The sequence below is a fragment of the Acomys russatus genome, chromosome 20 (assembly GCF_903995435.1).
Source record: "Acomys russatus chromosome 20, mAcoRus1.1, whole genome shotgun sequence".
Lineage (NCBI taxonomy): Eukaryota > Metazoa > Chordata > Mammalia > Rodentia > Muridae > Acomys > Acomys russatus.
Window position 1 is genome coordinate 21,192,517 of NC_067156.1, and position 12,339 is coordinate 21,204,855.

Below are 12,339 nucleotides of genomic sequence, written 5' to 3' on the forward strand. Positions count from 1 at the left end.
TAGCCATCCTGTTTGGGTGTCAAGGGAGCCCGTTCTGGGTAGCCCTTTTGATTATCTGCTCACAGCTCAGTGTCTGGGAGGCACCAGGAGCCTCAGTACAGCCTGCATAGCCCACCCAAGAGGAAGCTCTTACTTGGGTACAGTGTATGGGAACACATTGGAAGAGATAGGAAGTGGGCTAAAGGTTATGGCTGGGATGAGGGGTGCTTAGCAGGAAGAGAAGCTGATTCTGGAAGGTTCCATGGCATCGGGTAACAGAATAGCACTGTCTCACAAGCACACTTTAATCCCCATCTCTAGTAGAGAAGCATTTAAGGTGTTAAAATAAGGAGTCTTTGGAGGGCTGGGGTTTTTCCTGTTCAGTGCCACAAGCTCCGCACCACATCTCAGAACACTTCTAGGTCAGGGTTTTGCTTCCTCATTTAAGTTGTTCTCAGTGAGCCTTGAATTTGGGTGTTCAAACTTGCATCTGACCAGGGCTACATGCCAAGTGGTCGGCCTCCCTCATCTGCACGGATGGTGGTCTGTGGATTTGACTGACTGCGGAGTGAAGATATTTCTAGAAACAATAACAACCACGATTATAGGAACAAAAGCAACCCAGTGTGCTATTTTATATGACATTTGCATTATGAATAACACAGAGATGGTATACAGTGCTCGGGGGGGGGGGGGGGCACACATGTGTGTCCTTTGTCATTTCATATGTCACTCATGTCATTTCCATGCTTGTGCATCTGTGGGTGTGGGTATCTGACAGGGTTCCAGGACAGATTTCCAATGTTTGTCAAAGTACAGCTGTCCTCTAGGGAGACTGAAGGAGTTTTAGAGAGAGATTTTGTTTCTTTCACCCTCTCTGTTTTTTGTTTTTGTTTTTTTTTGTATGGCATTTTACATGGTTTTCTTAAACTGCCACTGCTGGTGTCCTCAGTTGTGAAAGAGAGTATAGATGATAAAACAATTAAGAGGATTCCACCCAAGTGTAGTGTAGTGTGCCCGTGGTTTATTGGAGCGAGCAGGGTGACTCAAAGGCAGCTGTGTGCTGAGAAGCCCACCCAGCGTGGGTGATGACTCACAAAGATGCACCCCTAGAGTGCAAAGGCAGCATGGCTGACTGGAGAGTCTCTTCCCCCCTCCCCCAGCAAGTGTTCCTGTTTATATAACCTTGGGGAGGGACCTTATAGATCTGTATATCTCATGAGCTTCTTAGAGCCATTATTACCAGTTACCCACCTAGCCCGAATCTTCCCTCCGATTGGAAGTGCTCCCTGAATCTCTGTGTTCCCTGAACTTCCTGGGCTGTGTTTGATGTTGAATACGTTGCTGACCTCACAGCATTCTGGTCAAGTGGTGATAGTGATGGTGAGAAAATGGTACCCAGGGCTATGGGCACCAGGGGAGAAGTGCAGGTCCCAGCAGAGGATGAAGGGCCTGCTGACAGGGGTCAATAGAGGCTGGAGGGTGCTGGGGTGAGCCAGGAAGGTGGCCAGTCCCTGAATGCCCTTCTTGGAGGTGGACCAATGTGTGCAAAAATCATCTTCCGGCCAGAGTGCTGCATCTTCTAGGTCTCCTGGACCATGTCATGCCCATGTCTCCTTCCTTCTCCTCCAGGGTGGGAGGGACCAAGGTGGTTCCTTCCCAAGACACAGCCAGCCTCAGCTGCATCCCCCTCCCCAAATGTGAAGCCCACTCCCTGAGGCCTGACTTCATGCCTCTGGGGCCTGGTGTCTCACCTGAGCTGTTCCTGAGGCCTTGTGGTGTGCCAGACAGGGTTGTTATTTCTTCCATATTCTTGGGGCTCAGGGAAGTATGCTGACTTGCTTACTGCATGCCTTTGAAACTTGTATGTCCTTTCTCTTTTTACATGGCTTCTGGAACCTCACACTTGGCACTTTGGGTAGTCCATGGATGCTCATCTCCTGGTACCTTGGTCTTAGCACTCCTGGTCCATTTCTGTATCACAGGGACTTGCGGCCTGGCCCATAGCACCATCCTCTCTGTTGGCTCTGCAGCCTCAGGAGCTCGGCTTCTCTCTTAGCTCAGGAAGCTTCGTAGCCAGCTCACTCCTTCTCAGCCCTTTCTACTGTCTCTCTCACCTGGGCTGGAGGCCCTTAGAGTTCTCAGCAGTATCCCACACTTGCGCATGCTGCCAATACCATTATCTTCTGGGATTTCTTCTCCTTGGAGTCTGCCAGCCTCTATCTCTCAGTACCATTGTCCCTGTGAAGGCTCATAGGAGCTTCCCGTCCTTTGGTACAGCCAGAGTCTCTGTTCCTAGGTGCTACCTAAAGTTGCAGAACAAGGTGCCTGATGGTTCTTGAACCTACTTGGCCATATCTTTGTGTCCACTTGTCACTTATTCACTGTCATCCAAGATTGGCACTGCTTTGTTCATGTACTCTGTGTGTATGCTGTTCAGCAGCAGTGGTGTGACCTCCACTGGGCAGGGTCTTGTCTTCTAGCTGTTCTTACAACACTGAGTCGGGGCTGACACATGAGGCTGAGGGGCTCCCACTGAAGGGAGTAACAGTGACAGTAGTATCAATGGCCAGAGTGCCACAGCTGGTGGCAAGAAGGAAGCCTGGTTTGTCATGTGATGGGTGAGAGGAAAGAGACCATTGGTGACCAGTGTCTCCAGGCCCTGACTTTTAGTTCTTGGCTTTTCTGGCAGACAGAGGGCACCCGGCTGCAGAAGGATCTCCGGACTTACCTGGCTTCTGTTAAAGGTAGGGTACGTCTATCTGCAAGGAGGTGGGGCTACAGGGCTGGGGTGGGCAGAGCCACGGGGCAGCTGGGGCCACGTCTGTGGTGGGGATGGCTGGATGGGGGATGACATGTGGGGCCCATTACCTTTCCCCCTACTCCACAGCCATGCATGAAGCCTCCAAGAAGTTGAGTGAGTGTCTCCAGGAGGTGTATGAGCCTGAGTGGCCCGGCAGGGATGAAGCAAACAAGATTGCAGAGGTAAGCATGGGAGGGTGGCCTTGACTCCTCCCCCAGGGCCCTTTTTGGTCTCAGCTCCTGTCCCCGCAATGTCTCACCTTCTAACGCAAGCTGTCCTAATTCTCTGGCACTCCTATGCAACACATCCTTGGTCAAGTGGCCTTCCTTCTCTGCAGGCTATGCTTCTGGTACCCTTCACACTGAGGGTTTCAGAGAGCAGATTATGGCTGTCCCCGTGTGTTAGTACTCATGAGTCACACGGTCTCCCTTGATAACCCTGCCAGTCTTTACTGTATTTGAACCTTGCCAAGGCTCTGACAGTCCACAGAGCTTTGGGGGTGATGGACTCTGGGATGAGAGCCAGGGACTGTGTGGCTTAGATTCTTGTTCCTGCGTCTCAGAACAATGACCTTCTGTGGATGGACTACCATCAGAAGCTGGTGGACCAGGCTCTACTGACCATGGACACCTACCTGGGCCAGTTCCCTGACATCAAGGTACAAGGCCTCTTGGCCCATCGTCTTGCTTCCCCTTGGAGCTCGTGGAAGCAGTTGGAGTCTGGGAGAAGCCTAGGAGGCAGGGCTGGCTGAGGTGGGAGGTGACAGCCCTGTGGTTAGGTATCTGCTTACTCTGGCAGTTTGTCTCTTCAGGACTGGCCTCTCTGTGAGCAGCCATTAGCTGGCTCTATCTCCTAGAGGAGATAGTGGTCACACATGATACACCAAAGAAACGATTTTACCCAAGCCTAGTTGAGTTTCTTGGGGTTGTGCTTAGCTTAGCGTGAGTGGCAACTTACAAAGTGGCATCGTTGAAGCTCCCACACAGCCGGCAGGCCTCGTGGCAACCCAGAGCATCCCCTTTCCAGTAATCGTTACTATTTATACAACCCCAGGCATGGCCTTAGGTGTGTGGCTGGGTAAGACCCAAGTGTATGTGAACCAAAGGTCCCTGTGTTGATGCTGCGTGTTTGGTAGGGGGAGTGTTGCCTATTAACTGTGTGGGTGTGTTTATATTAGCCAGTGTTCAGAAACCTGGCTGCTTCTCCTGGAACTCAATCTATGATTGGAGCCTTGTATGCCAAGGTCTCCACCAATGCTGCTGGGCCCCCAGGTGCTGTATCCATAGGGGCTCAGGAGTCTGAGGAGCCTAAGAGGGCTAGGAGCGATGTCTCCCTTATGCGTGCCAGTGCAGATATATAAAGCCATTGATAGAGCGGATCTGGAGATCTGGGGCCTGAGAAGTGTCTCTAAGGACCCCAGAGCCTGGTAAGGAAGAGGTTTGGCTCACATGATACTGGCTAGAGGGTTCTGGCAGATGACTTCCTGTTGCCAGGCAAGTGGATGCCAGAGAGATGACAGGGTGAGCTTCCTGGCTCCAGAAGGCTCTGTTGCTGGACTGGGGTCTGGACCCAAATATGCTGCTTCGTGCCTGCTGCATGTTGTATATGATGCTTGCTTTCTCTGGACCCAGCCTGGGCATCTTGGCATCCATGAGGCCCCATTGAGCCCTCCTGTCTCTCTGCTCCTTAGTCACGCATTGCCAAGCGGGGGCGGAAGCTGGTCGACTATGACAGCGCCCGACACCACTATGAGTCTCTGCAGACCGCCAAAAAGAAGGATGAAGCCAAAATTGCCAAGGTAAGGGCTGGGGGGGGGGGTATGGATGGCGCTGATGCCAGTGTCAGATAGTAGAATACCCTGTGGGTACCTAGGCAGGTGGGTGGGGGCTGTTGCTGGCCTCTTTCTGCCCCTTTGCCCTGCTCTGAGGCAGTTTTCCACAATAAGAATAGGCCCAGCTCGGGTTTCCCTGGCACGGCACTACCTTGCTCAATGCACCGAGTGGAATTCTGTCATAGGATCCGATGGGACTCTGTCTTGCTGGAACAAGCCTGTGGGCTGGTCACAGGGCTGATCACACAGTCCTGTGGTGAGTGGGTGGGTGGCAAAGCCCTCTATTCCTGAACCCCTGTACCCTGCTTACTCCTCTCACAGCTGTTTTGCAGTTGCAGTTCAAAGCTTCCCTCTCCATACTCACTTGGGTGGGCCTCCCCTGATATTTCTCAGCCTTGGGGGTTGGGGAAGGGGAGATGCTACACCTGCTGCAGGCTGGCCTGTAGAAGGGGGGCTGGCTTGACTGTCTGCGTGGGATTGTGGGCTTGGTGTTTAACTATTTATGTCTCTGTTTTTTTCTCCCACCTCCCTCCTGTCTCTCTATTCTCCTTTGCCTTGCCCTCTCCCCTCCCCCACCCTCCCACTCCCCCACCCCGCCCCCAGCCTGTCTCGCTGCTTGAGAAAGCCGCCCCCCAGTGGTGCCAAGGCAAACTACAGGCTCATCTTGTAGCTCAAACTAACCTGCTCCGAAATCAGGTGATACTGGCTTCTAACCTTGCACGTGCTGGCGCCTTCTGGTCTGTGGTCCTCTCCTGGGCATCTATCTGCCCAGCCTCCACAAAGCTTCCCTGGGATCGTCTTTCTGGGGTTTGGAGGCAAGCAGGGCTGGAGTCTGAGCTGGAGGAGGCCTGTGGCGCAGGATGGGACATGGTTGGGCTTTGAGGTTCCTCCGAGACTCCTATTTTAGAGGAGATACCTGACCAAGTTCCTGGCAGATTGGGGCCTAGGAGTCGTGGCTGACTTGGGCACCCACCCAGGTCTGTGCTCTCTAAAGATGGCTGGCATCCTGTAGTGCCCCAACCAGGGACACCCTTGAGCATCTCTAGGAGCCCTCTCTGGGACTCCTTCCTTGTTTCTCAAGCTATTTGGAAGCACCGAAGTTATTCTAAGGAGACGTAGTTTCCCCCAAAGGCACTCTTAGTCCCAGGGTCCCATAGCCGTTTGTAGCTGAGTGGGGCTCCTAAATCGAGTCCTGGGGTGGTTAGCCCATGGTCTGGGCTCCATGTAGGTGGTCCTTGGTATAGAAGACTCAGGATCTGGCCACCCGAGCAGATTCCAGGAGGCCTCTATATTCTGGTTGGGATTCTGGGACCTATCAGGGAGACCTGGGGCCAGAAAGGGTCATCCTTTGGAGCTTACACGGAAGGCAAAGGTTTTGAGGGACTTTCTACTGAATACTGGGCCATACGACTACCTTGCCAGTGGATCCTACAGCCCTCCTGGTGTCCTGAACCTGGAACTGGCTAAAGTTTGGCTGGGGTCAAAAGGAAACCATCAAGACTGGTGGATCTGGACTGGGGGGGGGGGGGCTGCACAAACTGCTGCACCAACCAAGGACAATGCATGCAGTGAGCCCAGACTCCCTGTTCAGATCTAGCCAAATGGACAGCTCTTTCTCCATGGTTGTGGGGAGAGGGAGTAGGGACTACCTCTGACATGAACTCTGGGGCCCCCAATTTGATCACCTTCCCTCGGTAGGGAGACCATCCTGGGCACACAGAGGAAGGGGATGCAGGCTACACAGATGAGACCTGATAGGCTCTGGTCAGATGGTGAGGGAGGAGGGAGCGAGGTTGGGAACGGGAAGATACAAGAAAGGGAATAAGAATCAGGACGTAATATGAGTAAATTAAAATTTTTAAACATTGGCAGGGGTCTGCTGAAGGTGAGCCAGGTAGACCAAGAGAGGTGGACCACATCTTTTCCATCTTTTTTTTTTTTCTTCTTCTTCCAACCATGCTAAGACTCCGGGGATGAGGCAGGTAGCTGAGACTTGACCCAGGAAGAGGTCGAATTTCTCCTGGCTGGTGCCCCATTTTTCCTGGGCCACCTCCCGGTTTCATCATGTCCAACCGCATGATATCAAATGTACAGGATGGGGAGGGAGGGAGGAGCTCCAACCTGACATGGCTAGAGCTGCCTAATTTCTGACCTGACCCCACTGCCTAATTTCTTGAAGGCCAAGGCTTGGGGCTAACTTTGGAGGTGCAGAGGTTAGGATCAAGGTGATTGGTTATTCGGAGCCGGTGGGCGTGGACTTGTAGGTCTGGAAAAACACCCAGTAGGCCTTGGGAGGTGGAGCCGGAGGAATATGGGGAAGTTTGTGGGGCTGAGAGGGGATAGAGCCGAGACACATCTTGAGATAGAGAGACCCCCGGGATGTTGTAGGGTTTGGGATGGGGTCGGCCTGGTGCTCTAGAGACTGTGTGGGTTCGGGAATCCTGATTGGGAGGGTAGCAGGGGAGTTTAAAGCAGAGTCACATGGCTAGAAAACGGGAGCAACTTTGCTGTCACCCTTGTCACCAGAGGGCAGCTAGGTGACTGTGAGCTCGAACTTGAGATCCTAATCCGCCCTGAGAGTGTGGACTTGACTTTAAGAGACATTGTATCTTCTGCCAGCTCTGCTTGTTGAAGGCTTTCCTGCCCCGGCTGGTCCTGGGAGCGCTCCAGACTCTGGGACTTGCTTACAAGGCAGGTCTAAACTCTCTAGTCAGCTCTTTGTCTTTAGGATGGAGATGGGTGTGGGGACTGGAAGGCCTCATGCGCTCCCCACGCGGTCCCCTGCTGGTCACTCCTGAGTGCTATCTAGGGTGCGGTATTTGTGATATAGGGCGCACAGTCGCCTTCCAGGTGCTTCCTAAAAGACGGAGATATGAGGCACATATCAAAAGACTTTGGGCAATTTAAATTGGACCTGCCCTTGTGCTTACGCAGTGTTGGTGGGACACTGGACCTATGCTGAGAGGCTCCCAGCTCTGATGTGACCTGTTTGAAAGGAATCATTTGTGTTTATGCCACTTTCCTAATTCGCCTTTAAGCGTGCGTGCATGTGTGTGTGGGATTGTTCAGAGGTGTTGTTCTTCAGGCACAGTTTTAGGGTTTCTATTACTTCAATGAAACACCAGGTTGGGGAGGAAAGGGTTTATTCAGCTCACACTTCCACATCACAGTTCATCATCAAAGGAAGTCAGGATAGGAACTCAAACAGGGCTGGAACCCGGAGGCAGGAGCTGATGCAGAGGCCATAGAGGGGTGCTGCTTACTGGCTTGCTACTCATAGTTTGCTCAGTCTGCTTTCCTATAGAATGGCACTACCCACAGTGATTTTCCTTGCTGAGTGTTTTGTACCACACAAGACAGGTTTTTTTTTTTTTTTTTTTTTTTTCACTTGGCCTGAGATGCACTATATCAGCTGGGCTGGCTAGTGGGCCCAAGGCATTCATTCACCTGTCTCTTTGCTGGGACAGCACACACCACCAGGCCCTGCTTTAAGTGAGTCTGTGTCTGTCTGTCTGTCTGTCTGTGTGCCTGCCATCTTTGGGGGAGTGTGTGTGTGTGTGTGTGTGTGTATCTGTCTGTCTGTGTGCCTGCCATCTTTGGGGGAGTGTGTGCCGTATGTGTGTGTCTGACAGTCTGTCTTTCTGTCTGTCTGTGTGTTTGTCATCTCTGGGTGAGGGTGCCCTCAGAGGCTAGAAGAGGAAGTCATATCACCTGGAACTGGAATTAAAAGGATTGTGATCTTCCTGATGTGGGAGCTGGGACTGAATTTGGGCCCTCTGGATGGGAAGGCAGCACCCTTAGGCCTAACCACTAAGCCATCTCTCTGCCTCCTGACCCCGAATTTAGAGTGGGTTCTGGGGGGTCAAACTCAGGTCCTTCTGTACGCACGGTAAGCTCTGAGTTTACCAAGTTGTCTCCCCAGTCTCATCTTTAAAGGGTTTTGCTTTTGTTTTGTTTTGTTTTTGTTTTCTGTTTTAAAAATTAAACTCTAAAAAAGCTGGTCAGGAGTCCACGTGTTACCTGGAATGCGTGGTAGCCAGAAGCCATGGAGGTCCCTTCTCGAATTCCATCCAAGGTCCCAGCTCGGGCTATACTGGGGCTGGGTGCTTAGTGGGCCGGGTGCTTAGTGGGCTGGCCCTGGTGTGCCTTATGCTGGGTGGAGGGGCCAGCTGAGCCTCAGGAGGAAAAAAAAAAAACCCAAACATGTCATTTTGTCTGAGTGGTGTTCTGGCCAGCTGAGGTCCCACAGCATCCTTAGAATGTGAAGCTGCTGGCCTGCTGCCCCAGGGAGCCTGGGTTGTGAGTCAGACCTGAAAATCTGAGTCACTCCCCTCAGCCTTGTCAGTGTGTCTCAGAGCTCTGCCTGGTGCTGGGGTCTAGTGCCACCTCCTGGTAGGTGTGAGCACTCTGTAGAGTAAGTAGGGTGAGGCGTGGTCTCTCTGCTTCATTCCTTTGCTCTTTTTAGAGGTGCTGAGCCACTGCCACGCGTCCCTGGTTGGGACAGGTCATAGGAGAGGGATTTGTGGGGAAAACTTCCTTAGCAAAGTAATGTGAAGCTAACATACCAAAGTCAAGCATGCTCGGGGTGGGGTGGGGTGGGGCAGGAAAGCAAGCAGGAGCCTGTAGGTGGGGGTCACAGAGAGCAGTAGTCGGCTAGCTGAGTCTCGGGGCTGACACTTGGCTCAGGGGAGATGACGTGGACGTTGGCCAGGTTCCACTGAGTCTGGGATCTGGCTCTGTGCTCCGTTCTCTAGATGGTTTGCTTCCAACCCCTGCCCCACTCTGTGTATTTCCACGTGTGTTTAGGCTAGGGGTCAAGCTCCAGGATTGTCCCCAGGACGTTGTCCGCCTTAGTATTTGGAGACAGGGTGTCTCTCACGGGGACTGGTGGCACATTGGTGCAGTTCAGCAGGCTAGCCAGTGAGCTCCAGGGATCTTCCGGTGGGCGTCTCCCGGAACTGGGATTTCATGTGTGCTCTACCACGTCTGACTTTTTATGTGGGTGCTGGGGGTCCAAGTCAGGTCCTCCATTTTATTCTGCAGGCATTCTACCAACTGAACCATCTTCCCCGCCCATGTCTCCAGCTTTCTTATTGGCTGTCTCTCCAAACCCTCCTTTGTAATGGCAGCTCTGCCCTCCTGTTCCCAGAGTGTCCCCTTAGGCTCCACTGGGAGGTTCTGGGTGGGTATCCATTTCCTGTCTAACCTCCAGGCTAGACTCTGCTTAGGCCCTGGGGCCTGCACCCAGGCCGGAGAGGGTACCGGCTACGGGGGTAGGTCTGGCTCAGCTCCCCACGGCAGAGCTGCAGACAGAGTCTAACATAGCCCATTGCCTTTCCATCCCAGGCAGAGGAGGAACTCATCAAAGCACAGAAGGTGTTTGAGGAGATGAACGTGGACCTACAGGAGGAGCTGCCATCCCTGTGGAACAGGTGACATCAGGAGGGAGTTGGCCCATACACCTGGCGGCCAAGCCTGGCCCCGTGTCTCTGAGGATGGGGCATGCAGTCACAATGTGGTTTTCACCATATCATCTGCTCTCCCTCCCGCCGCCCCCACCCCCCACCATGTCCCCGGCAGCCGTGTAGGTTTCTATGTCAACACGTTCCAGAGCATTGCGGGACTGGAGGAAAACTTCCATAAAGAGATGAGTAAGGTAGGCCAGGGGGACCCTCAGTGCAGAGGATCAGTCGAAGGCAGGGGTGGGGAGTTTGGGTACTCTGGCGACTATGTTGACTTTTCTACCTGGGGTAGCTGTGGGTGGTCCAGTCCAGCCCCAGCCTGCCATGCCCAGTCCTGCCCTTCTTACCTGGACCATGTTTTGAAAATGGAGATAGCCCAGTCTCAAACTATGATCATCCCCTCGGGCAACTCGAGAGCTCAGGGCTAGAAATCTGTAGAAAAAATAATAAGTAAGCTACCAGAATTTTTGTAATTTGAAAGAAAGAAAGAAAGAAAGAAAGAAAGAGTCTCCTGTGTTCCTTAAGGTGGTGAAATGGGCTGTGTCTCTTCCTGAGTGTGGCACAGGAGGCGTATTCAGCTCACACTTTTATGCTGTATTAGAGTGGGAGCTGTGTAACATGGCCGTCGGAGACGCCTGGTGTGACAGCTCTCCCACTCCATATGGTGGCTGTTGTGACTTTGTCCCTTGGGCCCAGAGGAATGAAGTGATGATGGTGGATTCCAGGTTCTTGGGCTGAAGAGAAAAAGAACTGGTGTGGGGCCTTTTTCTGACCACAACCCTACTGTTTAAGGCCTCTCTTTTCTTCCTTTTTTTTTTTTTTTTCCTTCCTTCTTAAAGATCTGAGGCAAATTGTATGATGGTTAAGGCTGGTGAGATGGCTCAGTAGGTAAAGGTGCTCGTCACACAAGCCTGGCTAGTGACTGCAGTTTAGTTCCGGAAACTTAAGTAATGGTAGAAGGAGGGAATCAACTCTAAGAGTTGTCTCCCTAGTAACAAGTACACAGATAGGAAAAAAAAAAATCAAACAAATCTTTTAGGAAAGGAAGGCTTTACGCAAAGTTAGTCCAAGGCACCAAAGACAGAATTATGTATAAGTGGGAGAAAAAATTCATCTCTACACTTCCTAGTGGCCAAAGCAAAAAGAGAAATGTTCTCAGTGACGAGACCCATACTCTGTGTGGGCCAAGCCTCTTTCTTCTCTTACTTTGTGCTTTTGGAGGGATTTCCAGAAGTTGTAGGAAGGTTTGGAGGCTTCTTGGCAAAATGTCCTTAATAACAAGGATTGACATTTAAGGCTGCAATCTGCAAAACAAAAACAACAACAACAACAAAAACAAGGTTTAAGAAATATGCTTATGCCTTTATGCTTGAAATCCAGCGAGTGGGAAGAGTAAGGTAAGAGAACTATAAGTCTGAGGGCTGGGCAGCTTACTGAGTCCTTGTCTCGAAATAAAATAAACAAAAAGAGCTGGGCCCTGTGGTCCAGTGCTAGAGCCTAACATATGCAAAGCCTTCGGCTCAGTCAAAGGCTTTGCGTGTGTTACACAAGTGCTCCACGTTTTCCCCAAAGCAATAAGTGCTTATGTGACATTTGGGATGTTCCTTTAATAACTATCAAGAGAGAAACGATGGTCCCCAGAAACAATAGCTATCAGCAATACAGCCCATGTCTCCTGATTTCTATGCCATCAGTTTTGCGGGGTTCATTGTGCTGGGATCATCTTCCATTGATGGGGTCAGGGGAGCTTGCTCCTGATAGAGGCCGGGGAACGAGTGAGGAGGTCCTTCTGCAGAAGGTGTGCATGTCCAAGCCTGCCTCGCTTTACTTCCTCCGCAGCTCAATCAGAACCTCAACGATGTCCTGGTCAGTCTGGAGAAGCAGCACGGGAGCAACACCTTCACAGTCAAGGCCCAGCCCAGGTGGGTGAAGGCGGGGACGGTGAGGCCAGTGGGGGGGGCCCTGTGACTGGATGGCCAGCACCGCAAGGGCAGCTTCCTCCTGAGAGACCCTTTCTTGTCCTCCTTGGGCTCCAGTGGCTTTAGCCCTGGGCCTCTGGGAACCTTCCAGGCCCTGCCTCCTGGCATTCGGGAAGTAGCTCCTCATAGTCCTTTCTGTAGAGAAAGGAGTGTAGCTATTAGGGGGCCTGCAGATCTCTGAGACTTTGTAGAGTAGAGGGCAGGTTGGAGATGGGGCTCCTTGCTGACACAGGGGCTCTGATTCCTGCCACCCATACCAGCCTTCCTGCTTCCTGCTCAAGGTAA

General features: G+C 52.2%; 1 protein-coding gene across 12 annotated transcripts in view; it reads left to right on the top strand.

Annotated features, from left to right (window-relative positions):
- The window catches only part of Bin1 (bridging integrator 1), a 56,143-nt gene that overhangs the window by 29,615 nt on the left and 14,189 nt on the right, over nt 1–12,339 (top strand). For 6 of the 12 annotated variants that reach the window (XM_051163047.1, XM_051163050.1, XM_051163051.1 and 3 more), the window contains exons 3-10: nt 2,672–2,726; nt 2,870–2,964; nt 3,345–3,440; nt 4,473–4,580; nt 5,217–5,309; nt 9,960–10,045; nt 10,194–10,269; nt 11,915–11,997. In XM_051163047.1, the coding sequence (XP_051019004.1) occupies nt 2,672–2,726; nt 2,870–2,964; nt 3,345–3,440; nt 4,473–4,580; nt 5,217–5,309; nt 9,960–10,045; nt 10,194–10,269; nt 11,915–11,997 (692 nt within the window). The remainder of the gene's footprint in view (nt 1–2,671; nt 2,727–2,869; nt 2,965–3,344; nt 3,441–4,472; nt 4,581–5,216; nt 5,310–9,959; nt 10,046–10,193; nt 10,270–11,914; nt 11,998–12,339) is intronic. The other 6 variants (XM_051163052.1, XM_051163054.1, XM_051163048.1 and 3 more) reach the window with 1 other exon arrangement.